The sequence below is a fragment of the Cylas formicarius genome, unplaced genomic scaffold, assembly GCF_029955315.1.
Source record: "Cylas formicarius isolate icCylForm1 unplaced genomic scaffold, icCylForm1.1 PGA_scaffold_7__23_contigs__length_41026272, whole genome shotgun sequence".
Classification (NCBI taxonomy): domain Eukaryota; kingdom Metazoa; phylum Arthropoda; class Insecta; order Coleoptera; family Brentidae; genus Cylas; species Cylas formicarius.
In genome coordinates, this window is record NW_026844352.1 from 10,548,949 (window position 1) to 10,566,423 (window position 17,475).

Consider the following 17,475-nt stretch of genomic DNA (forward strand, 5'->3'; position numbering starts at 1 on the left):
ACACACAAACCACATAAGCTTCTTGATAAATCAAGATTCTTTTGATCTATTTACTACATACGCCTATGATACAGGAACTTTTCAAACTACCATAAAAAAAATTTGTGCGAGGTTAAGGTCGGGTTTTCTACCATAAAGATCTGTCATTTAAAATCAACCAATAAGACCTAGCGGCGTTCAACATCCAACATGGCCGCTGACAGTTCAGCAGTTCGTACACTTTTCAGTTTAGATATGCCATGTGTACGGCAGCCAAATCTCGTTAAATGTTTTTAAAAACGAGTTAAATATGTGGAAATCGCTCTTTCAACAGAAAATTTACGGACAAGAACGAAAGATCTCTACGAAAATAGCATAGCCGCCCTAGTGGCATCAATTTGGATTGCCTTGCCGCTACTATATATATTAAAAATAGCTATATGGTTGGTGAATCATTTCCGTTTTATTGTGTTGTAGCATGGGTTTAGATCTTTAGTTTATGATCGGTCTTCTGGAGATTGTTGTGCGATATTATGAATTTGAAAGATAAGTTGTTATTTTTATCTCTCCATTTAATCGATACAACAATATTTTTAGCGAATATCGCGCCTACCTTTATAAGGGTTCTACCTCCTCACTAAATTCCCCACTTTGAATGACCCATGAATTTTCCAAACTTTGTACGATTTTCAGATTGTACCTTAAGAAACTTAAAGTTTCACAAAAATGAGTTCTGAAAAGGATAGTCTAATCTTTAAAATCTCTCTGCAAGCTTTCTGAAAGAATGACAATATTTTTTCACCTGCCTGCTTATTTATTTGGAAACTTCGGTAACACCTAGGCAAAAATTTCATAAACAATTTTACACCAAAATTTGCTGTATCCCAAATTTAAATATGAATCGCACATTTAGATTTTTGGATCTAGATTTTTTGATTTTTAAGTTGGCATGAAGAAAACACCCTTCTCTGTTGTCAGTTACGATTTTATTTACAACAAATACGATTTTATAAAAAATTACATAAATTGATAATACTTTAATAAAATAGATCCATTTGTAAGGCATCTAGACAGGTCACAGATGATATTATAATATAAAGATATAACAATGATAGTAAATAATTATTTTCTATCCTAGTGTAAGAGGGGAATGGAAAATACTTAAGATTAATTATGCGCTTATTACATAAAATGATTTGGTATTGAAAAGAGAATAAACTAGTATTAACTAGTATTAATTAAGTTTAACTTTTTTAACTAACCAACATAACGCTTTGTCAGAGTACAATGCTCCCATGTGTGCTTCCCATAGGCAGCCAACAAAATATTTTTCAAAAAATAACAATAATAATCCCAAAAAGGGCTTTAAGGGCACAGGCCATTGTACCCATCCAAGACCACAAAACTAAAGGTTATAATACTAACAAAACAATATTTTTTTTCTTAAAGATATGAAAATACTAATTTTGACCTTGCAAAAGATAAGGGGGGTGGGGGCAAATAAAAACAATTTTCGAAAAAAGAGCCGCCGCTAGAGCTAACAATTAGTCAATAATTTAAATTTAGAAAAGGTTTGGTAACTGTTAAACATATTTAATAATACTAATAATTTAAATATTTCCATAATGAGTAAAATAAATAGACGGTTTGTACTATAGTATCCGATTAAATTACTTCAGAAGTTGCAAAACGTGATATCGATGAATAAAACAAACTAAATGCATAATAATAATTTTAAAGCTTTCTAATATGTAACTTATTTAAATAAATTTTTTGGTTGATATACTAAGATATTTTTCGGAAGAACCAACTATGTGGTGTTCATTAGAGAAATGTATAATTAAAATTGACGAAGAAGCTAAAAAGAAAGCTATCTCTCACTGCCTCTTGACGTTTTTAAAAAACCACTCTGTAAATTTTCTAAGTTGCTGGACCGCCGTTTGAGCTTGCTCTTGGAACCTCTTATTTTCGTCTCTCAGTCGTTTGTTCTCTTTCTCTAGGGTCATTATTTTTCTGTTTAGTTCCGCCACGTGCTTCTGGGTATCCGGACTACCAGCTGATGAAACTCTAAAATTGTTTCTGTTAATAGATGCTGGTTGGGCCCTATACAGTATATCGAAAAGATGGAACAACAGGCAAAAAAAAACTATGGGGTGAATTAAATTAGAGAAGAACTGCCTATCTGCGGACGAAAAATTTTCACATCATATGTGCTTCCAAATAAAGTCAGTTAAATTAGAAAGTCGGTTTTGGGTTGAGTTTCAGAAACATTTACCAGTGGATATGTTCACTCAGATTTAATTAAATTTTAGTATTTTAAAATAATACTAGTTATTTTTTTATTATTAATTTATATTAAGTTTCCACGTATAGTTTCTAAAATATTGACAGTTTGGAAAAAAGCAATTCATGGAAGAGAGAAAACACTGCTTATTAAGCAAAGCAAACATAAATGATTTTGTGTTGAAAAGTTAAAAAAGTAAATATTCAATAACCTATTGAGAGCCTTTTACTTCTGTACGTGGCACAATCTAAAATGTATAATTTTTCGAATTATTGTTGAGTTGAAGAAAAAAAAACATACCAAAAAATGTTAGTTTTCAGCCATTCCAGATGATGTAAGTAGTATGTTTTTCGTTTCTACATTTTAACTTATTGAGAACTGCCACAAATGCATTATAAAAAGTTCTTATAGTTTCATGAAACAGTCCATTGATAAACATACTAATTACAGCACTTTGCTATTAACTTTTTTTCCAGCTTAGAGTTCTAGTTAATATAGTTTAACTCCCAACATGATTACATTTTTGGCAGCCATTCTCATATAATGATGGTTACCTTTAAATTTTTGAATAGTTGAAACTCCGATATTCTAAGAATTTAGCCTTAAAGTATGCTTATCACTTTTTTGGCGACGGAATATTTCAATATATACCGTTATCAGAAATAGGGTCCCTTTTTAGGAAAGCTCTGCGATTTTTTTATTTTATATTTAAATGTTTGGCGTGTTCAAATAGACTGTCGAATGGAAGCAGAAAAGGCGTTAGTAAAAAATTAACGATTGGAGCGTACTAAAACTAATAAGGAAGTGAAAAAGGCAAAAAACATAAAAATTATAGCAAACGTAAAAGGAGCCTCTTTTGGAAACATTTTGAAAAATTGCAGATTGATGAGTGAGGTGTGCAACATCGCTTGGGAGGAAAAAGAAGATATAAGAACACTTCAAACTTAAAGATTTTGATTTTTTTAATAGTTTTATTTATGAACTGAAACGAGACAATTTTTTTTCCCGATATATTGGTAATTATTTTAATGATGATTTACGGATAACACGGGTCTACAGTGCTTTTGATGTTTGAAAGCTGACTAGTTTATTTGTTAGAAGCGTCAATACAGCGTTGTAACCTGTATATAGTTGGGTTGTATTGGTCATCGTGCTACTGTGTTCGCGGCTGTTGTATAAATATTGAAAGAAGACATTGTGTGAATGATCCAAATAATTGTGGTACATATGTCGTAGTAAAACTTCTTTTGTGAAAAATGTATGTTATTTTGATGTAAAAATTGGCGACCAAGATAAGTCTTGGCCTGCTTATACTGTTTGTTCCGTTTGCGTTGAAGCATTAAGAAACTGGCAAAAAGGTACGGGGAAATGTATAAGCTTTGGTGTTCCTATGGTATGGCGAGGACCTGGGAATCACAGTGATGATTGTTTTTTTTTTTGTGCGTGTAATGTTTAAAACACAATGACCCATGTCGAGAGAAACGCCTGAGTTTCATTTAAAGAAGTAAAAGATAAGTTTCTTGGCAACTCTAAGGACGAAAGCTACGAAAGTATTGTTCAATGAGTTTGAAAGTGCATTTCCTATTTTCACATTTGAACTATTTCCCTGAAAAAGTTGGAGCAGTTAACGAAGAGCAGGGAGGGAGGTTTCACCAGGACATTAAGGAAATGGAACGGCGGTACCAAGGCAGATGGATCCTAACGATGATGGCGGACTACTGCTAGATGTTAAAACGGGATATGCCCTTAACAACACACAGCCGAATGTCCGGACAACGCAGCTTTTTGGCAAAAAAGCGAAGATCTCACTCAAAAAAGTGTGAGTATAGTTTTTTTTTTCAATTTTTTTAATTAGGACGCCACTTTTTTATGGAATCAAAAAATAAATTAATTTAGAAATATCTTTTTTTTCTTTAATATTTGCAAAAAGAACCATACGCGATACAAATGCTTAGAATTTTTAAAATCAGCATACCAAAATCCATCTGTCAAAAAACTTAATTTTGTAGACCTGCGTAATCGGCCAAAACGATATGTCGATGTACCGATAGAGCTCTCCAAATCATACCGTTTTTACATCCTTTTATGGTTTTGACTTCGGAACGAGGTTGAGACCCACCTGTTGTAAAGCGGAAGGGACCATTCCTTTTAACACGTCTATCACAGGCCAGGGCCGTAGTTAACATGTTAGCCGGCAAGAACTGTGCCGTGCAGACTGAGTAGGGACATATTCTTTATATTTGAAAATTCCTACACAAAGAAGCAGTTATTGGAAGTTCTTAAGACGGGAACGTTTGAAGTATAATGTCACCATGTCACTGCAATTTTAATTCGATGAAACTGATATAGGGACAGCTAAAACCCAGTTTAAGAAGAAACAATACCTTCCCGAAATCTAGTTCTGGGGCAATAAAATTAATTGGAAGTGAAGTAGAAAAAATATCTGCTTCTAGTTGGGAAAAATGTGCAGGACATGTCATCAAAGAAGAAAATGTTTACAGAAGTCGACTAGTGTCAGAATGAATTATTAATGTGGGGGATGAGTGACAATAGTGATTATTTTGATGTAGAATAACTTTTGTTATGAATATTCGAACATTGTTTTGTAGCTAAATTTACTCCTTGGATTTTTGACTGCATGGACTAATAATAATCGAGGAATCTCACCGATGAAACTTCACACAAATCCGTCAGCTTTCTGCATTTGTATGCACGAAATACTGAAGTACGGTTCTGAATTGCGGGTTACAAAGAGAAACCCAAGCGAGGTAGGGCTGCGGTTAGACCTTCATAAAAATTTACCCAAGTTAAATACCGGATTATGTCGTAAAATCGGTATATCGTTTAGAAGACTCTACCCATACTGGTATTGGACCTTTCACACCATTCCCTCATCTCGCTCGACAGCATTCACACCATCCACTCACCCGTACGCGTTCGTGTGATCGGCGGACAATATTTCATCGTCCCATCGAGCTCTGTTACTATCGGGTTCCTGCATCGATCCGACTTGCATCATGACCCTCGTCGCGGTGTCCACCAGGCTGGGCCAGTCCGATTCCTCGGGTAACGGAAAATTTTCCGGAAACGCCAAACCGACCGTATTCTTACTGGGAGACGGCGGGCCGTCGTCTCTCGACACTTTAAATTCATTCGGCAGCGGGCTTGAGGTGGTGCTGGCATTTGAAATCACCGTGGCGGGTCTCGCCATCGTCAAAATGACCTCTGGCTGACCTTTGTGGACGGACAACGTATGCGATTGGACGTTAGCCTCTTTGGTATCGGAACACGATTCGATACTATCCGGATTGATGAGTCTCAGCAGTTCCTCCTGGAAGTTATTGGTCGATAGATTGGCGCTGTTCCTGTTGGAAGACCTTGACGTGACGCCGGGTCGGAGTTTTGCCTCGCCGTTCATCGATCTCGGGCTCTGGTTCCGAGTCGAGTAATGCGTATTGCTCAAATGTTTCCTTCGAGTTCTCGGCGAGTGGTTCCCACTACCCGTAGACAACTCATCCTCGCTTCCGATCAGGTTCATTCGATCGCTGATCGAACTATCGTTGGATAGATTGTCGTTGATAAATTCGGGCACTTTCGGGGCCCTCGTCGCTTGGATATAATCACTTTCCTGTCGTTGCTTGTCGTTGTGGTGCTTCAACAAGTTATTTTTCTCCGACTTGTAAGACAAGTCCATCTCGCTGGTATTGGTATGCAACGCCGCAGTCAGCGGTTGTTGGAAATTAACGTGCTGCAGTGGAAGACTATTACTGAATTGGATCTTGTTGTGTTGAACGGTGTAATGGTGATGGGCAGTGGGGGGAGGTTGATTCATTGGGAGTGTGTTGTTCCGTTTGGGCGAACACGGAAACGTGTTGTTCGGGTGATGGTTTCTCACACCGTACGAGGTAGGTTTGGACGGAATGGGAGGTACGTCGAAGTCTTGGAAAAACTCGCACCACTTGTCGTCGTTCGACGAACTAGTGACGGTGCCCTGGAAGCGTTTGCCGATAATTCAAGTCCATAGGTAGCGTAACATTGAACCTTACCTCGACGTTGTTCGCTAAATAGCGATTCTCCTGCCCGTGAAACGATTTGCTGCTACTGCCGGTACCATAACCGGAAGAATTGCTACTTCTCGGGGGTGAAAAGCTTCGTTCGTAAACCTTCCTGTGATGACCCGAAACGGCTTGTTGCATTTGTGGCGCCTTTTTAGATTTGTGTCCGTCCGTCCCCACGCTCTCATAATCTCCTTAAATAATAAATTGTAATAAACAAATTAATTTTTATTGCTTAGTTTTGGCTTATATAACGTGTATTTTAGGATATATGAACAAACCTGTACATAAAACCGACAATTATTGAACAGTCTGACCCGTTTTTTATGGGAACAAATCTTATCACAGAACCCGTGTCAAAAAACATAAAGATTAAACTTGCCTTATACCTTTTATTCTTTCTTATTTTAAACAGAAGAGTTTGTATATTAAAGCATTTTTTAATTCCTCAAAACTCTCAAGACGTTGTAGTATTTAGCATCTTACACTTACGTCTTCCCGTTAAAAAACCGTTAAAACTTTTTTTTTTAATTCCAACACTCCATTTTCACAATTTTATCGTATTTGAAAATTGGTTGACCTTGACTAAAGGTTGCCTATTTAAAAAAAGTTGTCAATTTCGAAAACAAGCCAGAAAAAAAACATCGAGCACTACAGAAATGACACCTACTGGTTAATGTCGTTCACAAAGATTTTATAAACCTGTCAATCATGTCCGACAATAAAGTTATTACCAAAAAGGTAATTTAAATTTGTTTAATTTCTAAAAATGTTAACATTCTGACGTTTGCTGAAACGTATCCAGATGGCCCAAAGCTACAAGAGAAAATGTTAAACGGATAATATACAAATTTTAAAAAATTGGAACAATTAATAGAATTAATATTTTTTCTCAATGTTGCAAATTATAAACTCTTTGTAAAATTAAAAATATTTCAGAAACGGCGAGACTTAGCTATAAAAGATGTGTAGAAAGTTCCAAATATTCAATTCAAAGTTGTTAAAGTCCAGTCAGAGTAATTGCGCAGTTACGTCATAGCATGACATCTATATCTAGTTCATTACTGGATGTCGTAAATTGATACAGGAATCTTGTTTGCCAGTTTTGAAATCCGCATCTAAAAATGGTAGCAATATAGCTAAAACACACGGGCCATTTTTGATTAAATCGCTAGACATGACATCACAGGACACACGTATACTTGTCCAAAAACATACAAATTTCCTGTATTTATAATAGAGTCCGATTATTTAGTAAAGAGTACAGTGACGCAAGCGGCGCAGTGAACGGATTTCCACCCAGGCCGAATCATGTGTCGGCTCGAATTTCTAATTGTGAACTGCGTAAAAGTGTTGATATTGTGATAGGGTTTTAAAAAGCTTACGAAAGTATTATATAAATTTTGAGGTAAATATGTTCTTATTTTATAAGAATATATGACGATTTCGCCCTTTTTAAAAGAAAAATCATCTTGAACGTGTATTTGCTTTATTCTAGTCATTGAAGATATATTTAAATCTGAAGTACCTTCAGATTTACTAACCCAATATGACCCCTAAAAAAATAGGCAAGAAAGGATTAATTCAAAGTCAAGGGAGAAATCGTTAATGTCTCGCACGGGTACCTAAAATTGTACAGCTACAACAAATTTTTATTCAAACGAAACGGTTTTTTTTATAGGTCAAGAACTCTGGCTGCTACCGAGGTATCTAAATAAGCGTTTCTTTTTGCACGCGCAGGAAAAAAAGGCCAAGGATTTTAAGGAAATTGCGACAGCACTCCAGGACAAATGAACTCCATAAGAGAAATCATTTAAGGTTTTTATTTTATAGAGAAGAGACTACCTACTTTAAAACGTAAGGATTTAAAATTTAATAACAAACCATTATACTTACTTTGTTGACAGAGCGATTTTGCTTGATAGCGTGAAAAGCGTTGGTTCTTTAAGGACTCTGTTGGAACAAATAGGCTTCAAGTGAGTTATTTATTAATGTGTTTGTTGTTTTGTGATGTAATTTAACATTAGAAAACCGCGATATTCGCCTCAAAGCAATTAAACATCAGACTCAGAATAAAAACAAATCAGAATTTTGTGCTCTGATGGTTTAAAAATTGGTCGGAGTATACTGCGTGGAGGTGATGGAGCGCCCTCTATTGCCTATTGTCGGAAACGAAGTCCGCGCAGGAGCGCGGAGTGACCAGTTCCTTTTTAGGGGACGAACTGTGTTGACGTTCTATTTGATTGTTTTGTTCGATTTCGATCGGCTGAACCAGAGTCGGTACGACCGGTCTATGCATTAATTATTATTGTATTTCTTACTAAACAAATAAATAAAATTTGATGCTTGTATTTTTATATTTAACTTCTTTAGAAACAGACCTTTTTTAGTACCCTGGTGTTTTGAAGCATTATTTATATGCATGTAAAATTAAAAAAATAAAAATAAAAACAAACATTGCATACTTACTTTATCTTATTAATTATTTTAATGTTTTCTGCTACGCGTCACGCCATTGGTAGAGCAAATTACAACTGCTTGAGATAGAAGAGAGACAATCACGTTCGCGCAGAAAACAGTGACATCACCGTACTCTAATAAATAATCGGACTCTAATATAATATTTTAAAATTTTAAGTAAATCCAAAGAACTGGTGTCTTCAAGTTTTTACTTTTTTTACAGGTTGAGAGATAAGGTGTTAAGGATGTGGTTCATTAAATGATTAAAAAAGAAATACAAAATTATCACTTTGCTTTAAAATTCTATAATTTTTTTTTCAAGAATAATTAGTATCGCCCGAAGAATTTAATTATCTGCAAAAAAAGTGTATCCATTTTTTGCATTTTTCCATATCTATGAAAAAATCCACCTGCCGGTTAAGGTTGGCACAGTATTTTGTTAACACTTCGTATAGAGTGATAATGTTAACCGTCAATTTTTCGGAAAATGAAGGAAAAGAACCGCTTACCTTCGTAATGGGCTTCGTTATATTTACAATTTTGCAGTGTGCACCCTTTCCGCGGCGAACCGTCCACTAATGGTGGTATCACAGTTAAAGTTACAGTCAGAGAGGTTTTTAACAGATCGACCATCTGATCGTAGGTCAAAGTAGCAACCGCAACTTTGCAAATTTCAACCAATCTCGAATTTTGCCTCAGGCCCGCTTGCCACGCTTGTCCCGCACTTTCCACCAAAGTTACAATTCCGTCGGGTTGCACGTGGAACCCCAATTGACCCATAATGTTGCGACTGTAACGACATCGTTCACCTTTTTTTTATCGACTTATAAAATGTTGTTACCTAATCGAGAATTCTTTGGCAATATGTCCGTTTGTAACGGCGTTCAAACGGCTCATAATTTCGAGCAGCTCGTCGGTATGACTGTCCCTCATGTGAATCGTCATACATTCTCCCTGATGATGGTAGATCCTCAGCGAGTTGGTTTGGGGAGACCATCCCAAAATCGATTTGCAAGGAGTCACGAACACGATCTGTCTCGTTTGTTCCTCGACTAGCACGAACGTGTCGGAAGAAATTCCCAAAAAACATTCGATCTGCTGACTCTGACCGCTGTCGTCGAGCAGAACTTGCCACAAAATGGCGCCTCTTTGGCATAAGTCCGGTATGAAACGCGGTCGAATTTTGTCTTTCTTTTTGCTACCAAATATCGCTAAAAGTGAAATATATTTTACCTATTATTGAGCAAAAATTGCTTCTAACTTGGTTTGGTACCAATATGAAAATCATTTAACAAGAATATTGATTTCATTCACATATTTATATTAATTTGCAACCCGCCTATACAGAGTGTTTCAAAAAACATATCTAAATGCTTTAGAGGAGATCAGTTATTGAAAAAAAACAAAAAGTTCATTTGAACGTAGATCTAGAAATGCTTGGTTTTTAATATATTATATAATATATTGCTTTTTACGAAACTTCTGGACTCCTCCTGCGTCGGTCTTTGCTTAGTCGAAAATGCTGACGTTTCGCCAATCATTCTGTTGGATGGGCAGTAGCCTGTGGAAGTTTCTTTGAAAAATTAATATATTATATTTTACTTAGTTTTAATTTTTCCGAACTAAGTTGATTGTGCTGAAAGGGTTCCAAAAAACAGATGTTCATTAGAATACGTTTTGCCGATTTTCATAATTCAAAAGTTAAAAAAGTTGTACCTTTACAGGCTTGTTCGATGTGAGTAACAAAAAAAGTCAGCGGTGCAGATCCTCTGTGACAATACTATTCGTTAAGGTACCTTCGGGCATGGCAGCGACGAAATAAAATTCTTTTTATTTTGTCTGTCCGTTCTCTACTCTCTGCAGCCGCTTCCTAAAACGCGAATAACTTCCGAACGGCTTAAGCTAGTGCGCTGAGATTTTTCTACTTTTAAACAGCTTATAAGAAATGGTCGCGGTCGGACATTGGCGTCTATCTTTTATAGCCTTTGTCTGTCGTATATAGCTATGAAACACGATATGTGTTCGAAATTTGCAGCTATCGAGGTCAAACTTAGCACAAATAGAGACCTTAGTTCTCTGACGGAACCTATTGAAGTTGGGACGAGGGCGGTCGAGAAGTGTTTTAAAAAATTTAAAAACCACATTTGCATTTCGAGAAAAAAAATATTTCTCAAAAACTGTACATACGTACTATCTAAAAAATTCTTAAGCCCAAAGTCGCGCAAGATCATGCTCAAAAACCTTTATTCTTCATAATTTTGAAACAATGTACAGGGTGCGTCGGCAATTTACAAAAAACTGAAAATTGTGTTCCCCTTATAACGATAATTGTCCATAACTATAGGGCTTTGTTTCTGTTGCCAGTTTCTTTCACACGACCATAAAGCCCATATGAACAGCTAAAACTTTTGTATTTTAACTATTAACTTGATCGACAAAATGATGTACCAGGAGATGCGGAAGATCCGGTACTATAACTTTTATTTCAAGCGTTTTTTCGATTATATACATGGTTTTTTAACTATGGAAATAGAAAAAGACCCTGAAAATTGTTCGTTTTCAGAGTAAATTATTAGCCATAAATCAAAATTAGAAAAAAATATGGCTGTTTGGTGTAAACAGTCCTGTAGGCAGCTAGAATTTTTGTATTTACGGTTTTCGTCCATCATACACGCTTCTCGAGATATTTTAAAAAGTCTCTGTGACAGTCGCTATATCTCGCACTTAATCTATATGCGATGACGTCATTTACTCTTACGGCGTACAGCATGATTTCAGAAAGAACTATTTTCTCAAAAACTATTTACCCTACTGGAAAAATTTATATACCAGGAAATGTGGGAGATGCAGAGCTACGATCTCTATTGCAAACATTGTTTGCATTATATACTGGGTGTGTCATTTATGGGAAATAAATCTAAAAAATCCCACAAATTTCAATTTTTGTGGGTAAATTATTGGCGATAAATCAAAACCGTTAAACATGGGATAATTTGAATTGAACAGTATCGTAAACTGTGTCAAGAGAGATTTTCAGCTTTCGTCTATCATAGACAGTGCGCGAGATATTTCAAAAATATCATTTTAAATCGCAATTACCAGTACAAACAAAAGCGTAGTGACTTTATAGACTGTGTACGAAGCAGACGCACCGGACAGCCCACGAGATTGCGAAAGTAATCTTGTTAAATAACAGCGTTATCAATTTTCAACGAAATCGGACAAAAAATAATTACCATATTGTAAAAAAGCCGAGTTTTTTTAAATATACAACACCCTGTATCTTGAAACGCATTTCCGGACCTACGTTTATATGAACATGTTTTCTTTTTTTTTATAATCTCCAAACGTGCGTTTGAAACACACGCATGCGTTTAGGATATTATAATACATATTGAGCAGGGATGCGTCAATCATTTAAAATCTCCTGCTAGCTGTGATATTTTTTCTACAAAAATTTGTCCCAGATCCTATAGTATCTTCAGCGAAAAATGAGAAATATGAAAATTTCATCGCACCCGAGGAATGACAATTTTACTGTATTTGCGACAAATAGACTGTGTTTCTCTTACTCTTACTCGAAGTCGCCATTTTTGATGAAAGAAATGCGTACAGCCACAAATATCAATTTTTCAAAAAACAAGTTTTTCTACTCTAAAATCTGTAAAAAAAGCAGTATACCAACGCCAAATCAACCAACTAACCAATTAATTAATTCGTTTTACTTTTTCCAGACGTTGAATTGGGTTTATTCGAAAACTTTTTAATTTATATATACCATCAGCATAACTTACAGAATTTTTGTCCAGTATCCACCGGAGTGTTAGCGGAATAATGCGTGACCAAATCTTTTAAATACTCCTGCCTCGTTCTGGTAGCCATAGTAACAAATTTTTCCGATCTGTGGGCGGCGTTCTCCGCGTTAACCACCTTCGCCAGCAGGAATTCGGCGAAAGCCTTGCCCTTTGGAAAGATGGCGCCCTCTTTAATCGGCGGACCAAACACCTCGACATCTTTCGAACGCGAGACCGCCACCTTGTAGTGAGTGTTTTCGGTGCAAGGGTTGATCGCGTTCACCACAACGAACACATGTTGAAACTGGGATCGAATCCCTTTGGGGGTGAAGGGCAGGGCGCCCGGCTCTTGAAAAACGATGGTAACAATGTCGTTACCGATGTGACGTTTTCTCAAGAGCTGCTGACGATTGTTCGGCGTAAATGGGAGCATCGTAGACACGTGAAACATTATTTCGCACTCCTGGTATTGCGCGTAGACCGAATAATGACCCGTCGAATCCGCTGCAGAAGAAGAAACGGAAAAGTCTTGCGGAAACGCGTCCACTTATTTCTGTACTTACATTTATTGTCGAGTCCCGCTTTGTATTTGTCGAACCCGTTTAGTCGCACCTTCTTGCCTATCGTTTCCAAAAACTCGAGAAAAGCAGGCCCCGCGTCTTCATTGTTGTACATCTCTTCCTCCGTCGACTGTCCCGCTTTGCAATACATTATGCCAACCTAAAAAACCGCGGGTATTCTTTTCCATCTGATATAATTTATTCTAGCAAGGTTACGGTATTATAATAAACCATTTAGCTACTAGATCTATATGGGCTCTGCCAAGGCTGATAATATAGGAATTTTTCAAGAGACCATTAAAAAAAATGAGATGGACCAATTTTATATTCACATGCGCGGTCATTTGAAATCTCGTTTTCAAATTCGACAGGTTTCAGTATATATTTTATATTCTTTAGAGCAGTATTTTCTCAAAATGTGCCCAGATCTCGTCAAGTGCAGGGGTGAAATTTAGAAGCATGCACGGAAGATCATTCCCACCTTTACGAAAATCTAATATCCGCCTGACACACATCAATTTTTACTCTACAAGGGCCACGGTATTATCAATTCTAATCTAATACTGGACTATGATATGTCTTAGAGGTAGAGTCTTCTGCAATCTTGAAAATATGTGACCATTTTGCTTGGCTTTGATGCGACTTTTAACTATTTAAACTGTTCAGGGTAATTTCTAAACTCATTTTTAAACCAATTTTAACCAAACTAATTTTTTTTGTAGAAAAAACTGAGCCTTAGACACTTTAATTAAATGTAAGGACTGCTCCAAAACAACGAAACAGTCCAACACAACCTCTAAAACCTATAAATTGAACCACAGAATAAAACAATTAGTAGGGTATGATTTTACTGTCAATTTTCAAGACTTTATGAAGAAATTCATCAATTACGTAAAACTAGTATAAGTCCTAGCGATGTTTAATATCTAACACAACCGCTAATAGATAGTTCAATTTGACAGTTTTTAGTTTGGGCATGGCAATTTTATTGTTTTAACGTCCTTACGGCTACTATATTATCTAATAGGAATATACATTAATATTAAACTTATTTAACTGATTTGTAGCTGAATTACGCCCCCTAACAATCAAAACAAACAAAATAAACTATCAATTAATTCTGTAGTTCGCTATATATTATCTAAAAAAAAATCCAAAAATATTACATAGCCTCTATTATTGAGACTGCTATAAAAGTGAGGACATGTGTTTAGCTCTCGAAAGAAATTAGGGGCTGCGATTTGTTCACTTGCCTCGTCTTGTTGAATAACCTAGACGTCAATGTCAAAATTTCAGGAAAAATAGATCACAATAACTGTATACCATACCCTAACCAGAAACTATTTAATAGTAACATCGGTACTAATCTAAGCACTTACTTTGTAATGATTCGTCAAGCCTTGTTCATCCAGTTTGAGCAATTGCTCAGGAACTTGCTTGTCCTGAACGCCTAATCGTAGAGAACTTAATTGTATTTCCGGGGCCACATACTCCAGCACTTCTTTGGTGTTTAATGTTTTTGGATTGTTCGATGGTTTAATATTGGGGATGGCGTCCTCGAGAACCGACCCCCTTAATGTTAAAAGTTCGGACGTACGGACCACCAGCCTGAAATTCATTACTATACAGACAAATCTTGAAAATAAAATGTACATAATGGCTTCATAATTTTCAGGACACTCGATGTGTTTACTGTATTGATTGTCAAACTGACTATGCAAATCAGTATAAATAGAAAAATCTCAAAATTTCATGAAGATTACTAGTTAAAACAAATTGGAGAGAAATTAAAAAACCAACAATTAGGTTCAAAAATAGTACTAATTATAATAAATGATAATTAAATAATTACTTTCTAAGTTATTAGCTTAATTTAAACGTCATTTGTACGAAATAATAAATAATTTGAACCTCCAACGGTGTGGTCCAGTATGGTAAATTGATAAAATTAATAAAATTTTAACAATGACTAGAACCTAAAAAATGTTTCAAATTTAACAAAGATTTTAAGATCATAGTTATCAGCCAAAAATACGTCGAGGTACCAAAATGTCAGTTTTTAGAAAAATAAGTTCTTTGTTTGCATAAAAATCTTTTTAGCTTATTTTGACACGCTAATTTATCGTCTAAAGGGTTTTTATTTTGTGTAGTTCAAACAAAATTATTCGTGTCAGTAGTTTCCGAGAGAGTGATCTAATTCATATTTATGAGTAAAATCAAGGCACGTGACTGATGTTTTGACGATTTAATTTTTTTTCATTAGAAAAAGTGAAATTCCTTTATATTCTGTAATTTAGATTTGTTGAATTACAAATGTTACACAAAGTAAAAGTAAAATTTAAAAATACTTAAAACGTTTAAAAAAAAAATTCTTTAAAAGTTTTGCAAAAAATGAAAATAATTCTATTTTAAATTGCTTTAAATGATGTTCTACGGATATGCAAAAATTGAAGAAACAAAGAAGCTATATTTTTTATTGTTTAATTTAAGAAAAGCAATTAACTGACAAAAAACACTGACGTGCTGTGATTAAATTACCTTAGTTCGTCGCTGGAACACATTTCATTCCATATAAATATATAAATAAATATAATATGTTAAAATCAGATAAAAGTTTTTTTTTCTATAAACTTTAACACCCAACAACAAAGCAAGTTAGAATACATACTTATATGAAATTACGGTCAAATCTGAACTCTTAAGTACCCTATATATTTAAATAAATCGTTTCCAAACTAAATGTTGTAATAAATTTTATTGTTATTAAATACTAAATAAGTTTTTCTATTTATATCGCAGCTAAATTCAGTATGATCAAACGAAACAGAAATTGCTAGATTTTAAAGTTAAAGTAAACTGATTCATTTAAATGAAAAGGTTCCTATTGGGCATACATATAAAACCACCTGGTTTCTTATAGCAAACAAAACAAATCAATAAATCTATTGGAATTATCAATTAATGAACTTTGTCAAACTATCTTAATTGTTTTCGTAATAATTGTCGCCATTTCGTTCTATAATTACGCTGCAGGAGTAAGTAGACCTCCTCCAACTAACTTGCAAATAAAAAAAAACATTAAATCGTTTTACATAATTGGGTTATTGCGGAGGTTGTATTTACATTTAACATTGTCATTTAACAACAAACAACCGATTTATGAGCACAAAAAAATATACGACTAAGCAAAATTGTGTTGTGGCAAAAATGTCACTTTACAATCTGGTTGCAAAACACCAACTTTTGTAAATGACATACACAATTTTTGAAACACAGTTATCGAGAAAAATCTAAAAAAACAAAAATTTTGACTTAACCTTAAATACCTTTTTTAGCACACATGGCATTAACTTTTGGCACTCAAGGACTCTCTCGAAATTTCTCTTATTTGATTACTATTAATTAATTGTAGAGCATAATTCATTAATTTGAGTAGCAAAAAACACCATTCCCTGCAAAACAACTTACCGATACTGATACTGAGTAAGGGTGGTGGTCAACTGATTCTCGGGATGAATAACTTTTTCTCGTTTTATCGATATCGCTACCGGTCCAAGTTGTTCATCCATACCGAACCAATTCTGGTGTTCTGCAAATTGATTGTTGAATATATTATCGACCCTTTCTCATACACGTACAGTTTATCAGCGAATACTTAATTTCCACTTCTACATTGCTTTGTGTTTAAAGAGATTAATAACATTTAAAGCGAAATGAATTTGTGTTAATTAATTCTCATGGTCGTATCTGTTTTCATTATTGGGGTCACGGGATTTTATTGACCTCAGTTATCGATATGCAATAAAGATCTGGAGAACGCAAAACAAAGCATGGCACCGGAAACGTTAAAAAAAAAGGAAACTATATCGTGATGTACTACAGCAAGCCTAGCATCCAATGGCACGAAACACATAGCTGCCCTTCGTTGAAGCCTGAAGTGAAGGTTTTATCATTAATTAATTTAAGATTAGATACTAGATTTTGGCCATTTTTTTTTTAGTTTATTTAAACTGGTACACAATGAATGACAAAGTACGACTTATGTACCCAAATACGAGTTGACACGTGAAATATATGATAACAATATGTAGGATACTAACACATAAACCAATAAAGCTGGTAGAAGGAATAACGATGGGAGAATTACAGTCTGATGCAGCATACAATAATATTAGAAGACTATAATACTATTATAATATAATAATATTATGAGACAATATAAACGTTATATATACATCTTTATTACTAGTCTTATATCGACATACCGGGTGATTGTAAGCTAACCAAAATAAGAGACTCTTTTTGAAAAAAACACAATAACAAAAACAAAACAAAAAAAAAAA

At 35.0% G+C, this 17,475-nt stretch overlaps 1 protein-coding gene across 1 annotated transcript in view; it reads right to left on the bottom strand.

Moving 5' to 3' along the window:
• Nucleotides 1-943: 943 nt before the first annotated feature.
• LOC132705463 (signal-induced proliferation-associated 1-like protein 1) overlaps nt 944-17,475 on the bottom strand; it is a 63,313-nt gene continuing 46,781 nt past the window's right edge. Inside the window, exons 7-15 of the mRNA XM_060676050.1 lie at nt 16,601-16,721; nt 14,512-14,740; nt 13,136-13,292; nt 12,573-13,076; nt 9,620-9,989; nt 9,288-9,568; nt 6,310-6,512; nt 5,191-6,254; nt 944-2,046 (exon numbers count right to left, since the gene is read on the bottom strand). Of these exons, the coding sequence (XP_060532033.1) occupies nt 1,857-2,046; nt 5,191-6,254; nt 6,310-6,512; nt 9,288-9,568; nt 9,620-9,989; nt 12,573-13,076; nt 13,136-13,292; nt 14,512-14,740; nt 16,601-16,721 (3,119 nt within the window). The 3' untranslated portion in view covers nt 944-1,856. The remainder of the gene's footprint in view (nt 2,047-5,190; nt 6,255-6,309; nt 6,513-9,287; nt 9,569-9,619; nt 9,990-12,572; nt 13,077-13,135; nt 13,293-14,511; nt 14,741-16,600; nt 16,722-17,475) is intronic.